This window comes from Panthera onca, chromosome F1 (assembly GCF_046562875.1).
Source record: "Panthera onca isolate mPanOnc1 chromosome F1, mPanOnc1 haplotype 2, whole genome shotgun sequence".
NCBI classification, from domain to species: Eukaryota; Metazoa; Chordata; class Mammalia; order Carnivora; family Felidae; genus Panthera; species Panthera onca.
This window is the reverse complement of record NC_138355.1, coordinates 65,051,175-65,074,460: the sequence shown is the minus strand read 5'-3', so window position 1 is coordinate 65,074,460 and position 23,286 is coordinate 65,051,175. Positions and strand designations below refer to the sequence as shown.

The window sequence follows — 23,286 nt, the reverse complement described above, 5'->3', positions numbered from 1 at the left end:
TTACATAACCCACACTGGAGATCTTATGATCCTTCCCTCCTCCTTTCTATAACTTGATATCCAAGCAAGGGGTGGCCACCCTTGTTATGCTGGGACTGAAAGTGGAACGGGGAGGTAAAATGACTCATGGGGGAGTAGAGGGCAGAAAGAGTTTCATTTCCCTTGTGGTCTTTAAATCAGGGTGGGAAGTAAAGGCTACATCTGATCTGAAGGACTCTAGCCCTGGTGGTGACTGTCTATCTGGGTTTCATGGTGCCCCAGGGACAGAAGACTGTCAGGCTTGAGGGGAGACCCAAAGAGTCTTTTTAGACTGGGGTCCCAACTTTTTAGATTGAGTCTTGGGTTGGATACATTTTCTCCCCTCAGGACAGAGCAGCTGCTTGCTCTGGATTGGTAAACAACTCTAGTTCCATGGTTCCTCTCTGTCTCCCACCCCTTGTGTCAAAAGGCTGGACTCAGAAGAAGGGGACGGAGCCTGGTGCCCTGAGATTCCAGTGGAACCTGATGACCTGAAGGAGTTCCTACAGATTGACTTGCACACCCTGCACTTTATCACTCTGGTGGGGACCCAAGGGCGCCATGCTGGGGGCCATGGCATTGAGTTTGCCCCCATGTACAAGATCAATTACAGTCGGGATGGCACTCGCTGGATCTCTTGGCGGAACCGGCATGGAAAACAGGTAGGAAGAAGAGACATCCAGACCCTGAGATGTCCAGGACCATATTTTGACTTAGGCTAGAAGAGGAAGTACACAGGCTGTCTTGTAGGTATGTGCATCCACAGACCTGGCATGCCCTTGTAAATGTGTGACTGAGGAGGAGGGAGGGTGGGGAGGGGGCACCGGGAGGAATATCAAGGCTGCTGGGAAAGCTGAGTGGATACATTCTGCTCCTTCAATTAAAAAGAGAGGGTCCATGAAAGAGGCTATGAAGAAGACTCAGCATAACCTCACAGCATCTCCCCACTATTTCTCTTCTGTCTCCTCAGGTGCTGGATGGGAACAGTAACCCCTATGACATTTTCCTAAAGGACTTAGAGCCACCCATTGTGGCCAGATTTGTCCGCTTCATTCCAGTCACTGACCACTCCATGAATGTGTGCATGCGAGTGGAGCTTTATGGCTGTGTCTGGCTAGGTAGGTCTCTAGAGACAGAGTGTATGGACCTTATTAAAACCTCCAACTCCTGGAACATAAAGGCAATTAAGTCAGAAAGGTATGGGATTAGTAATCTCTGGGGTGAAGTGATTCCCTGTAGGTTAGAGTCAAGAAAGGACATTGTTCCTCCACCCAAGGCTTCATTCCATTCCTGGAATAATGCATTCTGAGTCACTTCACTGACTGCTAGTGAGGAGTGCTCCTCAGCAGCGCTCCTCAGCAGCAGAGTCCTATGTGGATACACTGAACAAGTGTACCTTTGAAGTCACATGGAGCTCCCTGGGGTAGTTGGTCTGAGCCATAGGTACACTTCCTTCCCAAAGGCACTGACACATCTGTGTTTCCTTTGACAGATGGCTTGGTGTCTTATAATGCTCCAGCTGGACAACAATTTGTACTCCCTGGAGGCTCTATCATTTATCTGAATGATTCTGTCTATGATGGAGCCGTTGGGTACAGGTAAATCCTGGGAAACTTTGGTCATCAGAATGGGAAAGTGGCCACTAGAAGAGATAATATTTTATTATGGCTTGGGATCAATAATCAATCAACTGGTCAACCAACTAGTGTTTTTTTTTTTTAGGCCCTGTACTAGGCATTGTGAGATAATTTAGATGAAGTAAAACATGGAGTATTTATCTGCAAGGAACGTTTGCCTGTTTTGGGAAGACAAGGGAAACAATAAATTACACAAAACAAGAGCTAAAATTGTAGTATGGCTCTAGGTACAGTAGCCATATTTTTTTGACTCTTAAAACAGGACATGTAGTCTGACACAAATAATGGCCTACTTATGGAGACAAAGGGCCAGAAGAATTGAAGTTATAAGTATAATAAATTGGACAGGTCAAGAAGTTCGGGAAGAATGAACCCCATAAATAGAAATGCTTTAGAAATTATGAAAAGGACACCCGTAAGACTTACAGTAAACAAGGAGAGTTTCCGTGATGAGATGATAATTAGAGCAGGGGAGGCAGGTAGCAGGGAGCAGAGGAAAGAAAGCAGGGCTGAGGACAAGAGTGGCCTGACTGCAGCAGAAGCTTGATCCGGGAACAGCAGGAGGGCCCAATGGGTAGTCCTGAAGTGGACCTAGGAAGGGCCATGGTGGAAGAGTATGATCAGACACAGTGGGAATTTAGGGTTGGATGAGAGCTTTTCCTCCCTATCTCACTTCACTCTGAGCCTTGCCATTTTTCTTCTAGTCCACTTCCACACTTTTCTCTCTTAGCTTGGTCTTTGCCTGCAAAGATTGAGCCTGGGAGAGAGGTTAGGTCCAGACCAGATGATGGAGGTTTCTAGTGGTTGAGAGAGGGAGAGATTAATCTCAGGAAGGGGAGTGAGGGATTATAGCACTTCCATTGTCTTAGGTGTAAAGAATAAATTCCTGCCCCACCAGCTGCCATCCCCTGAGTGAAGACCTGACTCATCCAGTATTCGATTTCCAGCTACATCCTTTCCTTGTGCTTAGTCACTGTTCTTCCCCATTCGCTTAAATTATCTGGGCATCATTTCACTCAGCCACACCCCAACTGGCATATGCTTGAGGCATAGAGGAAATCAGAGATCAGTTGAATTCAGTTTAGTTCAATAAATCTTTGCTGATCCTCCGTTAATACCTGCAAGGAATTTGGCCAGACTTGGTAGGTATTCAAACATAAGGAAGTCCTTGATCCTACCTTTAAGAAGCTCACCATTAGGAATGGGGACTAAGCCAGGATATAAATTGTTATGATATAAGCCCTGGAGTAAGAGATCGTAGGAGTGCTCTGGGGATCAAGGGAAAGAGCAAGCCAAGGTAGGAGAAAGCACAGCACTGGGAGTGAAAACACCTGAATTCACATAATAAAAGTTAGTTCTGTTTGCTTAAGTGATAAAAATGTATAAGAAAAGCATTCTGTAAAGGTAAAGTGCTAAATACATATAAGTTTGTATCTGATTGGGAAACCAGCAAAGACATGATGAAATAAGATGAAATCTGAAGCAGGCTCCAAAGGATGGGTGGAGCTTTCACAGGTAAACAATCTTGAAATGGCATTTCAGGCAGAGTCAAAAGCATGGGGACAAAAGGACGACCTTGTAAAGTTTAGGGGAATGCCTGGTAAAGATCAATAGTTTAGTGAACCACCAGCCGTATTTCTGTAGCAAAATAGTAGATGAGAAGCACTATAGGGCAGATTACATCAGATTTTGGAGGAACTTGAATGTCAGGGCCAGGAAGAAGGGGAGGAGGAGTTGACTTTCTCTTCATCAGCATAATCATTGATAGAACACATCACTGAAGATTTTTCAACATGGGGAAGGACACGATTGGCACGGTGCTTTAGACAGATTAATCAATTAGGTCGCAAAGGTTAGATGTGACGGGAAAGAGGAGGTGATGAGGGACATTTTCTCATTGCAAACACTATCAGGTAAAAAGCGTGTGGGCCCAGGGCGGTAATGGTGACTGTGGGAACAGAAGAGGAGCAGCCATCCATGTGGGGACCGTTTGCAATCTGATTGGGTGTAGGGGCGAGACAGTAGGGTGAGGAGAAGTAGATCAAACAGTGGGGATGGCATTTATTCACTCAACAGGTATATCTTGGTGCTTCCGGTACACCAGGCACCTTCACTGAGCGTGAAGGAAAAGTAGAATGGGCAGAAATGCAAATGGATTTAGTTTAGAAAAAGGGCAATGATGGGGTTAGTTCGGGACATAAGTTTAAGGGACTGGCAAGACATTCAAATAGATAAGGCAGGTAACTGGTAACAGAAGGAAAGATCAAGAATAAGATTTGGATACAGACTGCCTCCACTTGATAACTGAGGTAGTGAGGTATCTCTTTGGAGTGTGCCTGAGTGGTGAGGTATTAAAGTCATCTAATTCAGAGTCTCAAGAATAGATAGTTTTAGGAGCAAAAGTTCCTTTTTTAAAAACTAAAAAAAATATGGAAGTAGTGTATGCTTGTTATAGGAATTCTAACAATTCTAAAGGATATGGCAGGGAAAGTTTCTCTGCTTATCCCATCCCCATTTGATTTAATTTTGACTGCAAGAAATTAATTTTTAATTTGTGTTGCTTTTCATAAGAGTTTCATGGGGATTTATTATTCTGGGGACAATGGGAAATATATTTATTGCAAGTAAACTTATGTTCTCCCAGCCTTCTGATCTGTAGAGAGAAGAAAAAGATGGCAAATCCTTGGAAGGGACACCCAAGCTCTGGTCACTGTGGATAAGGCCAGTCAAATTTTATAATTTGCCAAACATTTTTCAATGAACAAACAAAGCGTATCTGTAAGGCTGGCATAATCACTCAATTATTTTTTTGTAAATTCACAACTTTTATATAACCTCAAGGGATGCATGCATTATCGCTTGAGGGTGAGTATCCCAGTTTCTTCACTTGGGAGACTCCTGATTCATCGTTTAAATCTTGAAAGGCAGAGCTTGAGGAGAGAGAAGTTCCAGAAGTTCCTTGCTCTGTCTTTCATAAAGAAGGAAGAAGGTCTCTGTGTTCCTGAAATAGTCAGTCTGACATAAATACACAATCATCCCATATACCAATCAAGCAAAGCCTTACAATCAGAAGTGGAAAGACTGCCAAACTAGAAAACAAGACTAAATCCAATGTCTGAGACCCTCATGTAAATAATGCCTTTTATTCCATGAGTCTAGTATTCTACCAATTTAATTAAAATTACATATAAATTAGTATTTAAATTTGGGATTGATCACCTTCCCCCCCCCCCTTTAGTTGGACTCAAATTGGGTTGTTGGATGTGGGGTAGAAGAGAGCATGACTGGCTTATCTGGAATTGATTCACTGAAAAATGACAACATACAGTCAAAGGAGAGTCAGAAAAATTTCCAACAAGCTCTGAGACTGTTTAGTGATGGTCAAATGCTACCATCTACTGTAGTGTTCATTCTATGCATTGATCCATCCATTCCCTCATTTACTTGTTCATGGATTAATCAAATGCATTTGATAATGTTGAGTTATTATAGAAAAACGTATATTCAGTATGCAAGAATAGGTAAGGATACAATAGATTATAGAAAGCTTTTCTTAGAAAATGATAAAATACTGTTTCAAAGCTTTCCTAATGAAGGAGTAAGCATTAAGTATTTTGTAAAATTCATTGATATGAAATTCTTTGTTCTCCATTGATGCAGGATAAATGAGTCAATACTATAAAATATACTGGGTTTTTCACAATCCTTGAACCTTCAAGATAATCAACTCTTACAAAACCCCGGGGTGAAGAAGCTGGGTAAAGGCTCTTCCACGAATGTGTAATTAATTCCAGGCTCATTTCTCCCTTCTCCCTTCTCTTCCTCTGGCCTAAGCAGCATGACCGAAGGGTTGGGCCAGCTGACAGATGGGGTGTCGGGCCTAGACGACTTCACTCAGACCCATGAATACCACGTGTGGCCAGGCTATGACTACGTGGGCTGGAGGAACGAGAGTGCCCCCAGTGGTTACATCGAGATCATGTTTGAATTTGACCGCATCAGGAATTTCACCACCATGAAGGTCAGTGGAGTTAGGTGTGGTGGAAGCCAAAATAATGGCAGTGAGAAAAGGCATGCTAGAAAGATCCCTGGGTGTCGCCAGCAGAACTGGATTCAAATAGGTGTTCTGCTACCAACTAGCTACATGCGCTTCACAAGTCACTTCATCTCTGTGGGCTTCCTGCTTCATTTGTGAAAAGGGGGCTTAGACTAGGTCGCTGTTTCTCAATGTTTTGTGTCGTTGTTCCAGCATCAGCGTCTAGGTACCATTAGGCACAGTGGGTCCAGTGTCTAGAGCCCACAATACTTTGAAGCCCTGTGGAAATGTTTTAACTTCTTTTAACATCAGGGGTAAAAAAAGAGCTTGTAGGGTCAAAAATTATTTTCATCTACTTAACAACACGGTTTTAAAATACGATTTTGATTTTTTTTATGGAGGGAGGGCCCACAAAAGCAAAAGTAACCAGAGTCCATGAAAATCATTTTATGGCTCTGCCTAGGGCTCTCCAGGGACAAGATATACTTTTATCAGTAAAGCTGGCTCATTGCAGCTCTGATTCTCAATGAGAGAATTGAGTATTTTGTACTTTGTCTTTGGAATCATTTTCTACCCCTACTCTGTTTCCTCTACCCATGCAACCCTGAGAAATCATTCTAGAAGCCTCCTTTCTCTTCTGTCTCCAGAGTTCTTTGTTTCCTTGTCTGTGGCAACAACACATCTGTCTGGTTGTCTTACTAGATTTCAAGCTCCTTTGACCTGAACTCTAAGCTTGAGTAAAACTGGGGCTTAGCAGTAGAAAATCCTTTTGTTAAATGTAAGAGAGACCCCTGAAATTTTTGTGGTTCACATATAACTCTTACTGGTCTGTGAAGGAGCCTTAGAGGAATTCCAGTATGAGGCCCAAGAAAGAGAGTGGGCAAGTGAATTTGACCTCACACATGGATTCTGTTTATCTGTTATTTCCCCTATTAATAGCTGGGTACAGAATATTAATGGCCAATAAATTGGTAACTCTGCCTCTATTTCAATATTTGTTTCCTAAATTCATTCATTCTTCTTTGTTCTTAATGTAGCAACAGTATTTGAAGTATACGTAGCTCTGTGCTAAGTTCTGGGGGTAAGCGGATGAATAAGAAGTGGTCCCAGCCTTGGGATGGTTTGCAGTTCAGTGGGAGAAGGCACTATTTATTTGCAAAAGGAGGTATGTAGGACGACATGGGGACCCAGAAGAAGGAAATCTGTGTCATCATTAAGGGCCCCTAGTAAATCAAAATGTGTTATTCTTGGCACAAACTCGGAGTCAAAAAGATATAGAATTTATATAAAAAAGAAATAAAAATAAAATGGATTCCTTATATTACTATTATATTACTCTATTATGTACTGTCTATTCTAATACTATTCTATTACTATTCTATTATATAATTATAATATTATATTCCTCTCTATTATATTACTATTATATTACTCTATTACGTTTACTCTCACATGTTAATGTGATAATATCTCCTAACTGGATTACTAGCCATTAGTTAAATGAACAAACATTTAAGATAAGAACAGAAGGAGCAACATTCACCCATCTGCCTGGATATTGTCGAAGGATGGCTCCTTGACGGTTATAAAACATAACTGTGTGCAACTGTGTGTAACGCATTATTCTTCACAGGTTCTTCTGGGAAAGGGGGGGTGTGCATATGCACAGTAACAAAGATATACCTCAAGGGAAAATTTATTTATATTGCTGAATAATGGTATATCCACATGCACCTATGAACATGCGTATCAATTCACAAAAATGTACCATTGGGACAGTTTTTTTGTCTCACAATTAATAAAATGTATTTTAAACTCTCCATGAAGTTATAATATTCAGTCGATAGACTTTGATCTTCCTGAGCCCCCCGTAGCTCCTGTGTAACTAACTTATCACACATCAAAATTACTCAGAAGCGTATTCTGCAGTAAGCAGGTGCCAGGAACTTCTAAGGAGCTAACTCAGGGTCAGTCCTGTCTAGGCCAAACAGGTCTCTAGCATATTTTAATTTTTCTGAGACAAATCAAATGTAAGCGATGACTTTCAGGTCACTAACATCTAGAGAGTAGTTACTGCTTTCTCGGCAAATTACTGCTCATTTTCCCCACCCCTGAAGTATAGTCAAGATATACCATTGACATATATTGATATATTTTTAAAATGTCTTGTGTTTATTAAACAAATATGTAAGTCCATAGGGGAATGAAATTCTATACTATTTATTGGCATTCTAGGAGAATTCCCCAAACATCTGTAAGATATATCATTACCTCCCCTACAGGCTTCTTACCCAACACTTGGCAGATTTCAATGTTTATTCATTTTTGAGAGAGAGAGAAGCAGAGGGAGAGAGAGATGCAGAATCCCAAGCAGGCTCCAGGCTCCGAGCTGTCAGCACAGGGCCCGACATGGGGCTCGAACCCACCAACTGTGAGATCAGGACCTGAGCCAAAGCCGGATGCTTAACCAACTGAGCCACCCAGGTGCCCCTAACACGCTGCAGATTTAAAAAAAAAAAAAAAAAAAAAAAATCTGAAAAATCTATTCAAGCTGTAGTTGGTATTTTTTTTTTTCTTAGTTTTGCTCCATTGACTTGCGCTCCATAAACTGGAATGGTTAATGCATCCCAAGGAAGGTACTAACAGATGTTTTCATCGTTATAACATTTACGGGAAAGTCCAAATGGAAAAGTTGGGGCACCTTGTTCCATTGCTGTGCGACATGCTATTGGCAAGAGCCCTGGACGAGGCATTTAGGGTTCTAGACTCCGTTCTGTTGTTGACTGGCCACTGGCAGGTCAAACCTACCTGAGCCCTAGCTCACTGGGACATAAAAAGTCCAAGTAGGTGATTCTATTCTATTCTTTCAGAGCATCTCTGCTCATTTCTTTGATCATACAATTGCTATAACCATTGCTGCTGCTGCTTCAGCTGAAAATAAACTCTGAACGGCAGTCCTGTATTTGCCATCCAGAATGCAGAGGAGGGTGTCAAAGGCAGTTGAAGGGTTGCAATTCGGGGCCTGAGCAAGACATGAAAATGCAAGCAGCAAATATATTCCCAGAATGGCAATGATACTTTTCCAACCTATGAAGCCTTGTATTTTTTTATTATTTTTGTAATGTTTATTTAGTTTTGAGAGAGAGAGACAGAGACAGAGTGCGAGCAGGGGAGGGGGAGAGAGAGAGGGAGACAGAATCAGAAGCAGGCTCCAGGCTCTGAGCTGTCAGCACAGAGCCCGATGTGGGGCTCGAACTCCAGCCGTGAGATCATGACCTGAGCCGAAGTTGGACGCTTAACTGACTGAGTCGCCCAGGTGCCCCTGACCTATAAGGTCTTTTAATTAAGGGGACAGTGACCAGAAAGGCTCCATTTTCCACGTGTGACTGAGCCAGAGGAAATGTCACTGAAGTGTCACAAGAGACCTGACCTAGTTACAAATATGCATATCCCATTTTTAAGGGACGTTAGACACAGCAAGGTGTTCCAGAGGAACTGTTGTGGGATCTTTGTTTATGACCTTTTGAAAGCCATACAAATATCCCGGTGAAAGAGTCACGACAGCAGGGCAAGAGGATACAAGCTGCTTCCCAAAAGACCTTCTTTTCTCGTCTCAGAAAATATCTGTGAGGAAGTTCCATGCCCTCATCGGAATGGCTTTACCTAAACTGAATTTAATTACAATAGATACTTAAGTCTTGTGTCCCTGGCTGAAAACTGCTAATAAATACGTGGCACTTGACGTGAGATTTCTAAAGAGAAAGCTGAAATTGTTTCACATTGCATCTTATTTCTGCTTTCACAACTACCTGTTAGAAGGAGTGGACTGGCTTTAGCATGTACCTGGGAGGAAGGAGGAGGGCGGGCTCCCCTTACCTCAGTTCAGAATAGCTTGATTCTGGGTGGACGACAAGTGGGCTGGAGAGGATTAGAGACTTGGGGGTGTTAAGGGCAAGGAAGGACCCAAGGGGAAGCTGGTCCAGCCCTCATTTAGCAGATGAGGCAACAGGAAATGAGGTGGTCAGGGGCACACAGGTGCAGAGAGGTGACTGGGGAGCCACCGTGGTTTTGGAGGAGCAGACCGATATACCACACGCTCTGAAGTTCCTGGAGGGGCAGATCCAAAAGACAGCAGAGCACCAACTACCCACCAAGGGCAGTGCTCAGAGAAACCGGCGGGGCTAGGATTTTGTTGGGTTAGGTTGTCCCCATGCCACTTATTGGAGCCAGCCTGTCACTCACGGGCCTCTTTCCCTGTCAGGTGCACTGCAACAACATGTTTGCTAAAGGTGTGAAGATTTTCAAGGAGGTGCAGTGCTACTTCCGCTCTGAAGCCAATGAGTGGGAACCTAACGCCGTGTCCTTCCCCCTTGTCCTGGACGACGTCAACCCCAGCGCTCGCTTTGTCACGGTGCCCCTCCACCACCGCATGGCCAGCGCCATCAAGTGCCAGTACCATTTTGCTGACACCTGGATGATGTTCAGTGAGATCACCTTCCAATCAGGTTGGGAGCTGGCGGTGGCGGGGGGGGGGGGGGTCTCCTGTGGACATGGGGGTCGGGTGGTGAAGGAGGAGGGTGGCGGGTCTCTGAGAAAGAGGGTTGCATGGCGGCTCCTCGTCGACGGACAGAAGAATCTTCTGTGTGACTAGAATATTTACTGGGCTCTCCCATATTGTCTAAGAGCCATGTAAAATAAAGCATTAAAACGTGAGAGTCCAATGTGTTAAAGCTATATCAATCAAGCCAGCTAAGGGGAAGCACACTCTTAAAACATTTAAGTAAGAATTTCTAAATATACACAGAAGTAAAGAGAACAGTGAACCCCACTGGTCAGTCACTCAGCCATACTAACCACTGATGTTTCTCCATGCTTGTTTTATCTGTCTCTCCCTTTTGCTGTCATATTTTAAGCAAATCTGAGACGTTATTTGATTTCATTACTAAACATTTGAGAATACGTCAAAGAAAATAACATCGTCTTTTTAAACATGATGCCTTGTAAGCTTAGAGCATTATAACATCTAACAGCATTTCTTAGTATGTAATTCCTTAATATTATCTAATATAATCTAATTTGTTAGTATTATCTAATAGACAATCATAGATAATCATAGACAATTATAGACAATGTTGTCTACCACTACAGCTGGCTTGATTGAATTAGGATCCAAATAAGGTCCTCTTGGAAGATTTTCTTTATTATGTTCCTAAGTGTCTCTTTTAATATAAAACAGTCCTTTTAAAAACATCCATTCTGGTTTGACTGATTGCTTTCTTTGATGTCATTTTCCAGAGCTTCTATCTTTTGTCATTCTAATAGACTGGAGGTGATATCTACAGGCTAATTTGATTCAAGTTCAATATTTCTTTTTGTCAAGAATTTGTCATAGATAGGGTTGTGTCCTTCACGTTCAACCCCATCATGGGGATGTAATATTAGATTCTCTCACCTTTAGTGGTGCTAAGATTAATTTCTGGGCTCAGGTTGTCTCCATGAACTGATGACCACTGCTTGAATTATTTATTTCATTAGGGATTCTAATTCTTGCATTCCTTTGGCATTTATTAGCTGAATTTCTTCAGATTAGAACTGTTCCTCATGAACTTGCTTACCCTGAAATACAGTTTACATTGGAAGGACAGGATACACGATTAATTTTTTCTCTTTTCAGAATTGATGCCCTAGCAACTTCTAATAATGTCTAATGAGTTTTGTTTTGTTTTTCATAGTTGTTTTTTTTAGTATCATTATGCACTCATTGCATTTTTATAAATTCAATATGTTTAATCAATTGCAAACAGTTTCCTTGAAGGAAAGAGCCTCTTAGCACTGTCTACCCCATGCCCACTCACCCACCGTATTCTCTCCACATTTTGCTGAATTTGGGTCTGAATTCCTGTGCGCGCTTTATGATAATGTGTGGTCACAGCCCTCTGAACCACTATTCCTTAAACTTTTTTGTACCATGGCAGCCAGTGTCACTGCAACAAACATTTCACAAAACAAGAGTTGTCCTTACTATATAGATGAGTGGTGATTTTTAAATTTAGAATATTATATGATTTCATTTTTGAGAAAGCCCGGTGGCAACCCACTAAATGGATTTCACCATGTGCTAGGTCACAATCTACCTCCAGAAAAATCACTACTTCACTGTCTTCTCCCCTGCTCTGACTCACCTTTCTTTTTTAACAGATGCGGCCATGTACAACAACTCTGGAGCCCTGCCTACCTCACCTGTGGCGCCCACAACCTATGGTATGTGTGATCTCTAGTTACAAAAGGTCAACTGAGGGTGTCTTCAGAGGATGGAGATGGGCGGAGATTCGCAAGGGCCTGTCTGCGTAGGAGGCTTTATACCAGGTGCTTTGGATGAAGAGTAGCTCTGGGAAGGTAGGCCAGTCCACCTCCAAAGCAAAGGACCCCCAACTCACTCTTCTCACTGCCGTTCCATGTGACTCTTCAGCTAAAGGAGAGTCTGGAGTTGTTCCAGTTGCTTCATGAAAGTTCAGGTTGCTTGGAACAGAAACACAGGAAGGGACATTTCTGAGTAAGACCCATAGAGGGGATCTCAGTGAATGGATGGAAGTCATTAAACAAAATGCTAGTCTCTCTAATTGGAGATACATGCAAAAGCGTGTCCAGCACCTCGGATGGTCACCGGTCATATGAGTAGCAATCTGGGAAATACAGGTGATTGAGTGTCTCCAAAGAGAACTCTCAGCTACCTCGGCGTGCTTCACAGAATGAGAAGGGTGAAACTGGCTCTTCACCTGTTTTTCACGAGGTATGATTGGGGGCCAGTAGATCCAGGCAATGGTAATAAAGGAACAAAATTTGAGGATGAATGCAAAACCTCTCCATTATCCAGTCTGATAGGTGAGGAGGAGAAGGCTACTGTCCCAAGGAGGAGGTCTGTACAGTGTAGAAGCGAAGTACTACGTGAGTAGCAAGACCAAAACGAAGCAGAAGTGTTGAGGTGGCATCTTGCAGAATTATCCTGAAGGAAGAGTTTCTACCTCCCTGTCTCTGGTCCAGTCCTTCATGCCTTGCCTTGCCCCATAAGATGATGGTGTTCTCCATCTTTCTTTTCCTGATCCCAGATCCAATGCTTAAAGTCGATGACAGCAACACTCGGATCCTGATCGGCTGCTTGGTGGCCATTATCTTCATCCTCCTGGCCATCATTGTCATCATCCTCTGGAGGCAGTTCTGGCAGAAGATGCTGGAGAAGGTGAGGAAATGCAGAACAGTCATGGGATAGGAACCCACCCCACCCTTGCCTAAGCCACTGTTTCCCTAGGAGAAAATGGCAAACTATAAGAACTTATAAATGCTTAGAGCATTAACTGGGGCTACTAAGAAGCCTGGAAGTGGCAAAGCTTGTTATTGAAAGGAGTCAGAAAAGAACAAGCTAAGTCCATTTTCTCATATTTGGAATGGAGAGTTTGGAACCTCCCTAGAAAACTCAGAAAACTCTTCCTAATACTTTGAATCTCAACTCAAGCATCTCCCTTGAAGGTTTTGATTCACTGGGTTTGGCAGGGGGGAGTGCAGGAATCTGTATATATATTTTTAATTTTTGAATTAAAAAAACCTAGCTGAAACTTCTGATAATGCTATTCCTTCTCTTCTGTTACAGTTTACATTTGTGTGTGTGTGTGTGTGTGTGTGTGTGCGCGTGCGTGTGTGTGTGCACGCATGCACACACATGCATGTGTGTGTGTGTATGTGCGGAAAAACATTCAGCCTCATTAATATCCAAGCCAAGTTTCTTGTAATCTTATTTCTACTTCTTTGTGTACTTGGAAGTTATGATGATGCATCTTTCTGAGTCCCTCCTCAGATTTGTTTTGTCCAGTCTAAATTATCTGAGTAATTTTTTATACATTTGTCTAATACTTGACAGTCTGCAAGGACTTTTTTCACATGTATTATTTTACTTGAACCTCAATGAATACTTCCAGTGAGCTGGGCAGAGTAGTTATATTGAACTGTTTTTCTGTTGAGAAAATGTGACATGCTCAAGGTCATACAACTGGTATCCTATTTTCTATGCTCATTCCCATCTTGAAATTTGTTGACGTTTTTCTTCCAAAATATGTACATTCCACCAAAGATGGAATATCTATGACTTTCTTTGGTTTCCTAAGGCCAGATAGCAGCTTTCTGGGCACTCCTGCCAAGCATCTGATGCTCTTGGGGTCTGCTGATGATTACATATGTCTACATTTGGCCGTGGACGTCTTCACTTGATCAATGAGTTCAAAGGGATGTGGACCGTGAGATGTTGTAGAAGTTCTGAGCTGTGAGGCATGATGAGGCAATGTTAAAACCTTCTTTCTTCTAGAACGCTAGAACCTACTGGGTGTCTAGATTCAGGATGAGGGGTAGCAAAGAGTACTGGTGGTAGTAGAAGCTGGTGGACTAGAGATTCATGGGACAGCTGGAAGCTACTGTATGTCCTTGAGTAATTTGTTATGACTGCATTTTCTTTGGGAAGAGGGAGTCTGTGTTCTATACTCTATGAGCTATTTCTTTCTTTATTGGAACCAGAATTTACCGGACTTCTCTGGGTCTTTCTTCTGAGTCTAATTGGAATATGTTCATGGGTTGGAAGATGACTGTCGGATTGGAGACTCTTTAAGTAAAAGCGAGAGGAAAAATTTTGCCCTGGAATATTTAACTTGGTCCTTCAAGAAATCCTTTCTAACCCTGTATATCCTAGTAAGATAACTCTGGATGCTCTTGAATGACCCAAGATTTCTTCCTGGGGACAGAATTTGTGTGTGTGTGTGTGTGTGTGTGTGTGTGTGTGTGTGTGTATAAAACCCTTAAGCATGCACATATATTCCAAGAAACATTACTCAAAATAGCTTTAGACTAAGCATTACTTGTAGGATACTTTCGGTGGTGTCATTTTTTCTTTGAGAGAGTTAACCCATATTTACTGAGTACCTACTATGTGCTAGATCCCATGCAGTATCGAGGACGTTACTGCAACAAAGGACTTTTCAGTCTAGGGGATGAAGCAGACATCTAAGTTTCTCCTGAGCAACCAAAGTGTGTTTGTTGGAGTGGAGTGGAACATTTTACATGTTCAAATCCAAATAGTCACATAATTCGGATTCTGGCATTTTCCTTTGGAAGGAGCAGGTAGGTCACATTGAATAGGATGCCAAAACAATTTGTTATTTTCATCTTCCTCTTTCTTTACCAGGTGTAATTCACCTCAGTATCCTCAGGGCTTTTCTTTCCCATTCTGTAGCCATTTTATTTTTGGCTAGTAAAATGAAGGATTGAGGACATATTATCCTAACCTACAGGGTCAGAGTGATCAGGTGGACTGCAAACCCATCATGGTGCAGCACGTTTGTTGACTGAATGAGCATTTTAGTGTATGTCTACGCAAAATCAAACCAGTTGAAGGATAAGTCTGCAAAAATCTATTATTTAATAGAACATCAAAAACTCTGCAAGATTGAGAAGATCTTTGATTGGCTACTGAGGGGTTCTTCTAGTGTCACGTAAATAACGCTTCTAAGTGCTTCAGTGAAGGCTAATGAATGTTGGCAGCATGGAAGTTCGGATGTCAGATTCTGCCTTGACACAATGAAGGATTGTTCTAAATTTCTATGACACAGGTATTTGTGGAACCAGACTGTGCCTTATCCTGTCACCTGTGGTGCTTCCAGAGTTTAAGAGTAACAGAGAGGTATCTCAGCTGAGTGAAAGAGCTGGGTTTGAGGAGAGGAGGAAGTGATGATCCCCCTTGTACCAACTTGCCTTCACCATCCTTCTCCTTCAGGCTTCCAGGAGGATGCTGGATGATGAAATGACAGTCAGCCTGTCCCTGCCCAGTGAGTCCAGCATGTTCAACAACAACCGCTCCTCATCGCCAAGTGAGCAGGAGTCCAATTCCACTTATGATCGCATCTTTCCCCTTCGCCCTGACTACCAGGAGCCATCGAGGCTGATACGAAAACTCCCAGAATTTGCGCCGGGGGAGGAAGAGTCAGGTGAGGATGACCCAGTGGCAGAGAATGAGGGAGACGTCTTGACAGGGATTATGAAGGTGTGATGCTTTGCTCCTACTCAACCAAATCTTGGTTTGATCGAGAGAAGTCCACATTCTCCTGAGAAGTTCACACCCTTTTTCTAGATTGATCTGCTGCTTCTCCTACCCTAATCTGAGCGCCTCTCCTTCACTACTGCACATAGCCGGTGTTTGAAGGGACCCCCAGGTCAGAAGAGGAAAGGTGTTCCCTAAGTGTTAACACCGGAAGACTCAAAGCAGTCCAACTAGTCTGATCTCCTCATTTTCCATAGGAAGAAGATGAGGAAGCCCAGATAGGGTACTCACCCACTACTAAACATCATTCGTGGTAAATTCAGGGCTAGCACTTCCCCTGGAGAAAACAAATACATGAAGCTAAAGACATCCTAGAATTCCCAATTTTTTTGGCCATCTAGATAATAGAGTTTATCTAATTTTTGTTGATTTATCGTTGGTGAAAGTTTATTAGAATAATACAAAAAAATTTTTATGACAGCAAATATTTCTTGCCTTTCTTCAGTAAAAGCATTGCTTTGGTAAAACTGTGCCAATTGATTCACATCCAGGTTTTTTTTTTTTTTTTTTTTAACGTGTTTCAGAGTGACATCAGAAGGGATTCTGGGGTCATCGCTGGGGCTCAAAGTAGCTTCTCCATAAGGTCAGCAACTGAAGAGTGATCCAAGTCAGTAGAAGAACTGGGGGGGGGGGGGGGGCAGGAAGAGCTGGATAGAGAAGTAGACAGGACTAACTGGGGTGCATAGGCTTTTCAAGGGCTCTTTTCAAAGGAAGGAAGGAAATTAGCATGTATTTATCATTCCGCAGACAGCAAACACTGAAGGAGCACATTGAACTCAGACAATTTTACAGAGATAGCAAGAATAAGGGATATAAACTAATTTATTTCCTAGGTTGAACTAAAGTAATTTATGTATTTTCCAAAGTCTTAAAACATCTCCCCCCTCATGTTTTAATGTTTATTTTTAATTTTTTAAAGTTTATTCATTTTGGGAGAGAGAGAGAGAATGACCTAGTGAGTGAGAAGGAGAGGCGGAGAGAGAGGGAAAGAGAGAGCATTCCAAGCAGTGTGGAGCCTGACAGGCTCGATCTCATGAACCATGAGATCACTGTCTGAACCAAAATCAAGAGTTGGACGCTCAACCCACTGAGCCACCCAGGTGTCCTGTAATGCTTATTTTTTAAGGAAGGATATATCTTAAACTAGATCATATAATCAGAAAGTTTTTTAAATCCCTAATATAGGTTATTAAATCAATGATGGTGTCTTAAAATTAAAGAAACGTGATTAAATCTTCAAACTTTAATACTCCTGCCCTTATAGTGCATGAAGTGGCCTATAGCTTCACCACAATCCCATAAGATTAGCCAAGGAGGTTGTTGGTGATCATGCAGTTTGAAAAGAATAAAAGAGAGAAAATGATGGTCTACATTCCAAAGGCTCTAAGAAAGAGTCTCTAGAGGAGCCATTCTCCAAATGACAATGGCATGGGGTGTGGTGGGTGATCTTGGGGGCGCCTCCCAGTCTTCCTGTCAAGATGCCCCTTGGAGTAAGATTCATCGCCCATGTCTTCCCAGGCTGCAGTGGTGTTGCAAAGCCGGCCCAGCCCAGCGGGCCCGAGGGGGCGCCCCACTACGCGGAGGCTGACATTGTGAACCTGCAGGGGGTAACCGGAGGCAACACCTATTCAGTGCCTGCTGTTACCATGGACTTGCTTTCAGGAAAAGACGTGGCTGTGGAAGAGTTCCCCAGGAAACTCCTAACGTTCAAGGAGAAGCTAGGAGAAGGCCAGTTCGGGGAGGTGAGTTGAGTCTTCCATTGGGGTCTCCAGTTCTTGGTATCTCAAAACTGTCCAGTAGAGCATAGGACCCCTTTCCAAAGTGGATTCATACTAGAATGTCTCCTTCACTTATCTCTCCTCGCCTTGTCTTCCAGAAGGCTGGTATTGGGTCAACCTCATCTCTGCGAAATAACAGAGACCCTGGGTCTTCTGATTTCTGTGTAGGAGGGTTTTTTTTAATGTTTTTTATTTTATTTTATTTTATCTTTTAAATTTATTTATTCTCAAATTGGTTTCCATACAACACCCAGTGCTCACCCCAATAGGTGCCCTCCTCAGTACCCATCACCCACTCTCCCACCCCCCATCAACCCTCAGTTTGTTCTTTAAGCCAGTAAGTCACTGGACTTCAGATATCCTGAAAAACATTCAATATTTTCAGCAACTTTTACGATAGGTTACAGAGGGTGGGGACCCATAAGATGTGATCATCTTTTATAAACTGTCCAAGAACATCTTGCTGCTTGATAGGCACTTTGTTTTCTTCCTTTCAATGGGAGTTATGTGTAAAGTGGTCAAAAACAACCTCGCCCCTGACTTTAGTCCCAGAATCAGCCACCAGGGAATGAACTGCCAACTGAGATAAGGAGGAGCACTCTTCCCAATTGCCCTCCGAGTGATGCACGTAATAGTGACTTTGCACTCTTCCATCGGTCACATGAACCTTCTGAGAATTCCAAGCCATGATTTAAGTGGCAATAGGCACTTCAACAGTGCCATCTGAACTCTAAATGAAATATAAGAATGTGTTATTGGTTTTCAGTATGGGTGGCGCTCTACCCTTGGGTAGGTTTGGTGTTGGTGGGGGTAGAAGGGTCCATGGCATCTGTTTGTGATTTGTAGGTACTCATTCTGTCCCCTGGGTTGAAAACACAGGCTCGTTACACTGTTGATAATACATCGGGGTTACTTACGTTGCTGACGCCATACCAAAGGATGACTTAGAGAGGAGATTGCCATGTGTTTTGTATGATCCAATAACTAAACTCCCTTGAGTCAAAGTTGGAGCATTTATGCCAAGTGACATTTTATAATGGACTGTGCTGTAATAAAATACCATGTTGTAGATTCGTTGACATATTTAATGTTCCAATCAATGTATGTTTCTTTCACAAAGCAGTAACGTATCATATCAGCTGGGTACTTTACCCTTGTGTGTGTCAACCATTTGAATTAAAGGTGTGTCACACGCATCTTAACAGTCTCTTGATGATTTTTGCTGGAGTTGTTAAGAGTTAGCTTGTCTCCAGGAAATGCCCAGCAAGAGCACTGAGGCATCTTCAGGAGAAACGATGATGCTGAAAGTAGGTGACTTTTGTCTAGGTTCATCTCTGTGAAGTGGAGGGGATGGAAAAGTTCAAAGACAAAGATTTTGCCCTAGATGTCAGTGCCAACCAGCCTGTCCTGGTGGCCGTGAAAATGCTCCGAGCAGATGCCAACAAGAACGCCAGGTCTGTGGTCTGCATTTTGAATTCTCCCTTATGTATTTCACCTTCGGGATCAGGAACACCCCTGGAAACCTTTGAGCAATTTTTTCTTTTGAGATGGGAAGGTCTGTGAGCTGCCTCACCTTTCACTGTTATGCTTTATTTTTCTGATGGGCTGTCGCCCTCGTCTCCTCTCCCCTCCATCCCTGGCAGACGCAAATGCCCACCATCCATCGAATTAGCTACCTATTTACCTCCTAACTCCTTCTGCACAGAGCTGTACGTCCCAACACACACAACAGCCTGAATATTTGCTCCTGCCATGGTTATGCACAGACATACTCCTGAATGTCATTACCACGTCTTGGCAGACTTCCACGTTCACACACATCTCTCTTGCTGAGTCTCTTCCGTTCTCCTTTTTTCGCATCTCTACTTACTTTCTCATCCCTTTTTTTTCTCTTTTATGCTTCTTCTCTTCTGTGTCCAGCAACCCCCCAAGTGAGAAGCTACCTCTACTTGGAAAAGTATCCATGGACCTCAAAGCAAAAGGATCCACAGTCCTTTTAGCTGTTTCCCAAACTGGCTAATAGTCTCTTGGATCCTTTGCCACATAAATTGCAGTTTCCAGCCATACTCCGTTGTCTGACAGCCTTTCCATTACAGTAATGGTGAGTTAATCCTCACCCAGGGAGGCGTGCTGGTTGAAAGCTGGTTGTCTGTGTCTCAGAGAAGTCTGCACATCTGGGTAACGTATGTATTTTCCCATTTGTGTTGACTTGATTAGTCTCACTGATACTCACAGTGAGAGAAAACTTACTATTCCTATTCCCCAAATTATTGTCAATTCCACGAGTGGTGGTAGAGTTTCACTAAAAGTGTTGCAATGGACAGGATGTGGAATGAAGAAAGGTGAGGGAACAGAACTGGAATTTCAACTGTGAGAATTTCAATCTTTTTTTTTTAATGTTTATTCTTGAGAGAGACAGAGAGAGAGAGCAAGCGGGGGAGGGACAGAGAGAGAGGGAGACACAGAATCCAAAGCAGGCTCCAGGCTCTGAGCTGTCAGCACAGAACCCCACACGCGGCTTGAATTCACAAGCTGTGAGATCATGACCTGAGCCGAAGTCAGATGCTCAACTGACTGAGCCACCCAGGCGCCCCTGAGAATTTCAATCTTAAGGACATCAGTATGCACTGATGACATCCTCTGCCTCCCTTAGAGAGATGGAATATTCTTTATATTGGCCTTAGCACACGATTGGAGAGAGTGGCAAGAGGAAGAAAGCGTACGATGTGACAAAGCCTTTGCCCATTGTTTTGGTTGGCGAGGTTTGGTGTTTCTCCTCCTGTACCCACTGCACTTTAGCAGTGATGGGTGACCTAGACTCTGCCCTGCCCCCCAAAGCCGTGGAAACCCCTGGTTTGGAATGGAGGGGGAATCCAAGAGGGCAGGTTTCACATCACGACTACATTGATTTCAAGGGTGTTATATTAACACTATATGACTGCCAGTCCAGGTTCCTAGAAAACTCACTGGAGATGACTCCTCTGCTCCGATATTTCCAGAATGTGGGCCAGTGGTCTCACTAATGCAGCTATTGTTACTGGGAAGGTGATAGCCCACTTTGTGACTCAAGGGTGGTTGTCACTAAGCACTCAATCGGTTAATGGTCTTGGCCACTCGAGTGCTGTTTTTGAAATGACCCCACATTACCACCCTGAGCTTTCAACAGCTCTGTTTTGAATGGGCTACTCAGTGTGTGTTGTGACTGACTGCTGGTGTGCCCTGTATCAGGAAAAGCCAGTATGAGGGGGGAAAAATAAAAGAATGATCAGATAAGCCAGAGGATGATTATTCACTTTATAAAAGATTTCTTTGCTTTATTCATAGAGTGACTCCATGGCTTTTTAAAAAGGTAAATCCCCAGGGCACTTAAGATACGATTACCAGTGAAAAGTTTGATTTCGCAGACTCGTTAGCAGCGTGTATTCGATTCAGCAAATGGTAATCATTTTCTACGTGGTGGGCCTTCTGTCAGGTTCTAGGGATTCAAATGTGAGCAGATCATGGTTCGTGTTCTCCAAAAGATTTCAGTTGAAGAGGGTGCATCCGATTCCAGGGTGACTAGAATGAGACAGTGTCCGGGTGCCAACTTCTCTGTCCTCTCAAAGGTTATCCAAAGGGAGACAAGACTTGGAATAATGGGCGGGACCAGGCTTTGCCGTGTCTTCTTCCCCTTCCTGTTTCTAACCCTGGCAACCTCTGGGCTTACCCGTGTCTGTGTCCTCCAAAGGAACGATTTTCTTAAGGAGATAAAGATCATGTCCCGGCTCAAGGACCCAAACATCATCCGCCTCTTAGCTGTGTGCATCACCGAGGACCCTCTGTGCATGATCACTGAGTACATGGAGAATGGAGATCTCAATCAGTTTCTTTCCCGCCACGAGCCCCCCAGCTCTGCCTCCAGCAACGCACCCACTGTCAGGTAAGCAAGCCAGCTCGTCTGTCCCTTCTGTGTGTTCCTGAGACAAACTTGGGCTCTGAAGAAGCGGAGGGGTGAACTTGAAAGTACCTTGGTGTTCTGGGATGGCAGGGAGGTTAGTATGCAGGGAATAATGGAGCAACTGTCCTGCGGGGGAAAGCAAGGAGATTCACGGAGAGCAGAGAAGGGATGCTGAGGTCGAAACTCCAGTTCGTAGGAAGCACCCAGGGAACGCACGCCTTTCACGGCTCCCTCTTTCCACAGGCTACTTTCTCTCTTCCTTTTTATTCCCTCAGTTATGCCAACCTGAAGTTTATGGCTACCCAGATAGCCTCTGGTATGAAGTACCTTTCCTCTCTTAATTTTGTCCACCGAGACCTGGCCACACGAAACTGCTTGGTGGGTAAGAACTATACCATCAAGATAGCTGACTTTGGGATGAGCAGAAACCTGTACAGCGGTGACTACTACCGGATCCAGGGCCGGGCAGTCCTCCCTATCCGCTGGATGTCTTGGGAGAGCATCTTACTGGTGAGTCCCTCACGTCTGTAAGCCCTACCTTAGCGACTGACGTGGAGGCAGGTGCATATGGCGCATAGGGACCCACTTTTAAGTTTATTTATTTATTTTGAGAGGAAGAGAAAGAGAGAGAACATGAGCAGGAGAGGGGCAGAGAGAGAGAGAGAGAGAGAGAGAGAGAGAGAGACGGAGAGAGAGAGAGAATCCCAAACAGGCTCCACACTGTGAGCACAGAGCCCGTGTCAGGGCTTGAACTCACGAACCGCAAGATCGTGACCTGAGTCAGACCAGGAGTTGGATGCCCAAACGACTGAGCCAGCCGGGTGCCTCCACTTTATAATTTTTATTCAACGCTTGGTATTCTGGACCATGAGTGAATAGTTTTTCACATGTCTCTTTTGGAGGTGTATTTTCTGACCGTGTATATTTGAGATATTTTATTGTTGGTTTTATACCACTTAGCTGATTTATGGAATTTTTAGACTTAAACATTTACTTCCTGCCATGCTGCACACAGTTAATTTTGTCTTAATTGGCTAAATTAACATCACTGAGAAAAGCCTGGGAGCAATCTAGCTTTCCTTGTTTATAGTTAATCTGTTTATTCCTCTTTCATGTTCTTAAAGGATTCATTAATTAAATTTGAAATGAAAAAATATATATAGCTATTTCCTTTCTCTCACCAAGATATCCATTATTAGTAGTTTGGCATATTTCCTTTGAGGGTTATTTTCTGTACACACATTTCTGTGTATATATAGATGTGTGTGTGTATGTGTGTGTACATATACGTGTATATATATGTATATGTATATATATACACAGTAGCCTCCCTTTATTTGCAGGGGAGATGTTCCAAGACCCTCCAGTGGATGCCTGAAACCACACGTAGTACTAAACCCTATATATATTGTTTTCCCCCATACATACATACCTATAATAAAGCTTAATGTATAAATTTGGCACAGTAACAGGGTAAAAACAATAATAATATTGTTATATCGTATAACAAGATTCTGTTTATAACAAGATACTGTCATCAAAGTTACGCAAACGTGGTCTCTCTCTCTCTGTCTCCAAAATATCGTACTGTGCTCCCCCTTCCTCTTGTGATGATGTAGGATGATAGAATGTCTACATGAGGAGATGAAGTAGGTGTATTGCGTAGGTGTCGTGAAGTGGCGTTAGGCTACCACGTAGCGTGGGCAGAGCGTTCTTGGCTTCTGGATCGCGGTTGACCGTGGGCA

General features: G+C 43.1%; 1 protein-coding gene across 6 annotated transcripts in view; it reads left to right on the top strand.

Moving 5' to 3' along the window:
- DDR2 (discoidin domain receptor tyrosine kinase 2) overlaps positions 1–23,286 on the top strand; it is a 154,590-nt gene that overhangs the window by 120,752 nt on the left and 10,552 nt on the right. For all 6 annotated transcript variants that reach the window (XM_078440903.2, XM_060644447.3, XM_078440902.2 and 3 more), the window contains 12 exons: positions 449–680; positions 989–1,136; positions 1,511–1,616; positions 5,493–5,676; positions 9,953–10,196; positions 11,890–11,952; positions 12,798–12,928; positions 15,503–15,713; positions 17,345–17,568; positions 18,931–19,058; positions 21,332–21,523; positions 21,817–22,051. In XM_078440903.2, coding sequence (XP_078297029.1) covers positions 449–680; positions 989–1,136; positions 1,511–1,616; positions 5,493–5,676; positions 9,953–10,196; positions 11,890–11,952; positions 12,798–12,928; positions 15,503–15,713; positions 17,345–17,568; positions 18,931–19,058; positions 21,332–21,523; positions 21,817–22,051 — 2,098 coding nt within the window. The remainder of the gene's footprint in view (positions 1–448; positions 681–988; positions 1,137–1,510; positions 1,617–5,492; positions 5,677–9,952; positions 10,197–11,889; positions 11,953–12,797; positions 12,929–15,502; positions 15,714–17,344; positions 17,569–18,930; positions 19,059–21,331; positions 21,524–21,816; positions 22,052–23,286) is intronic.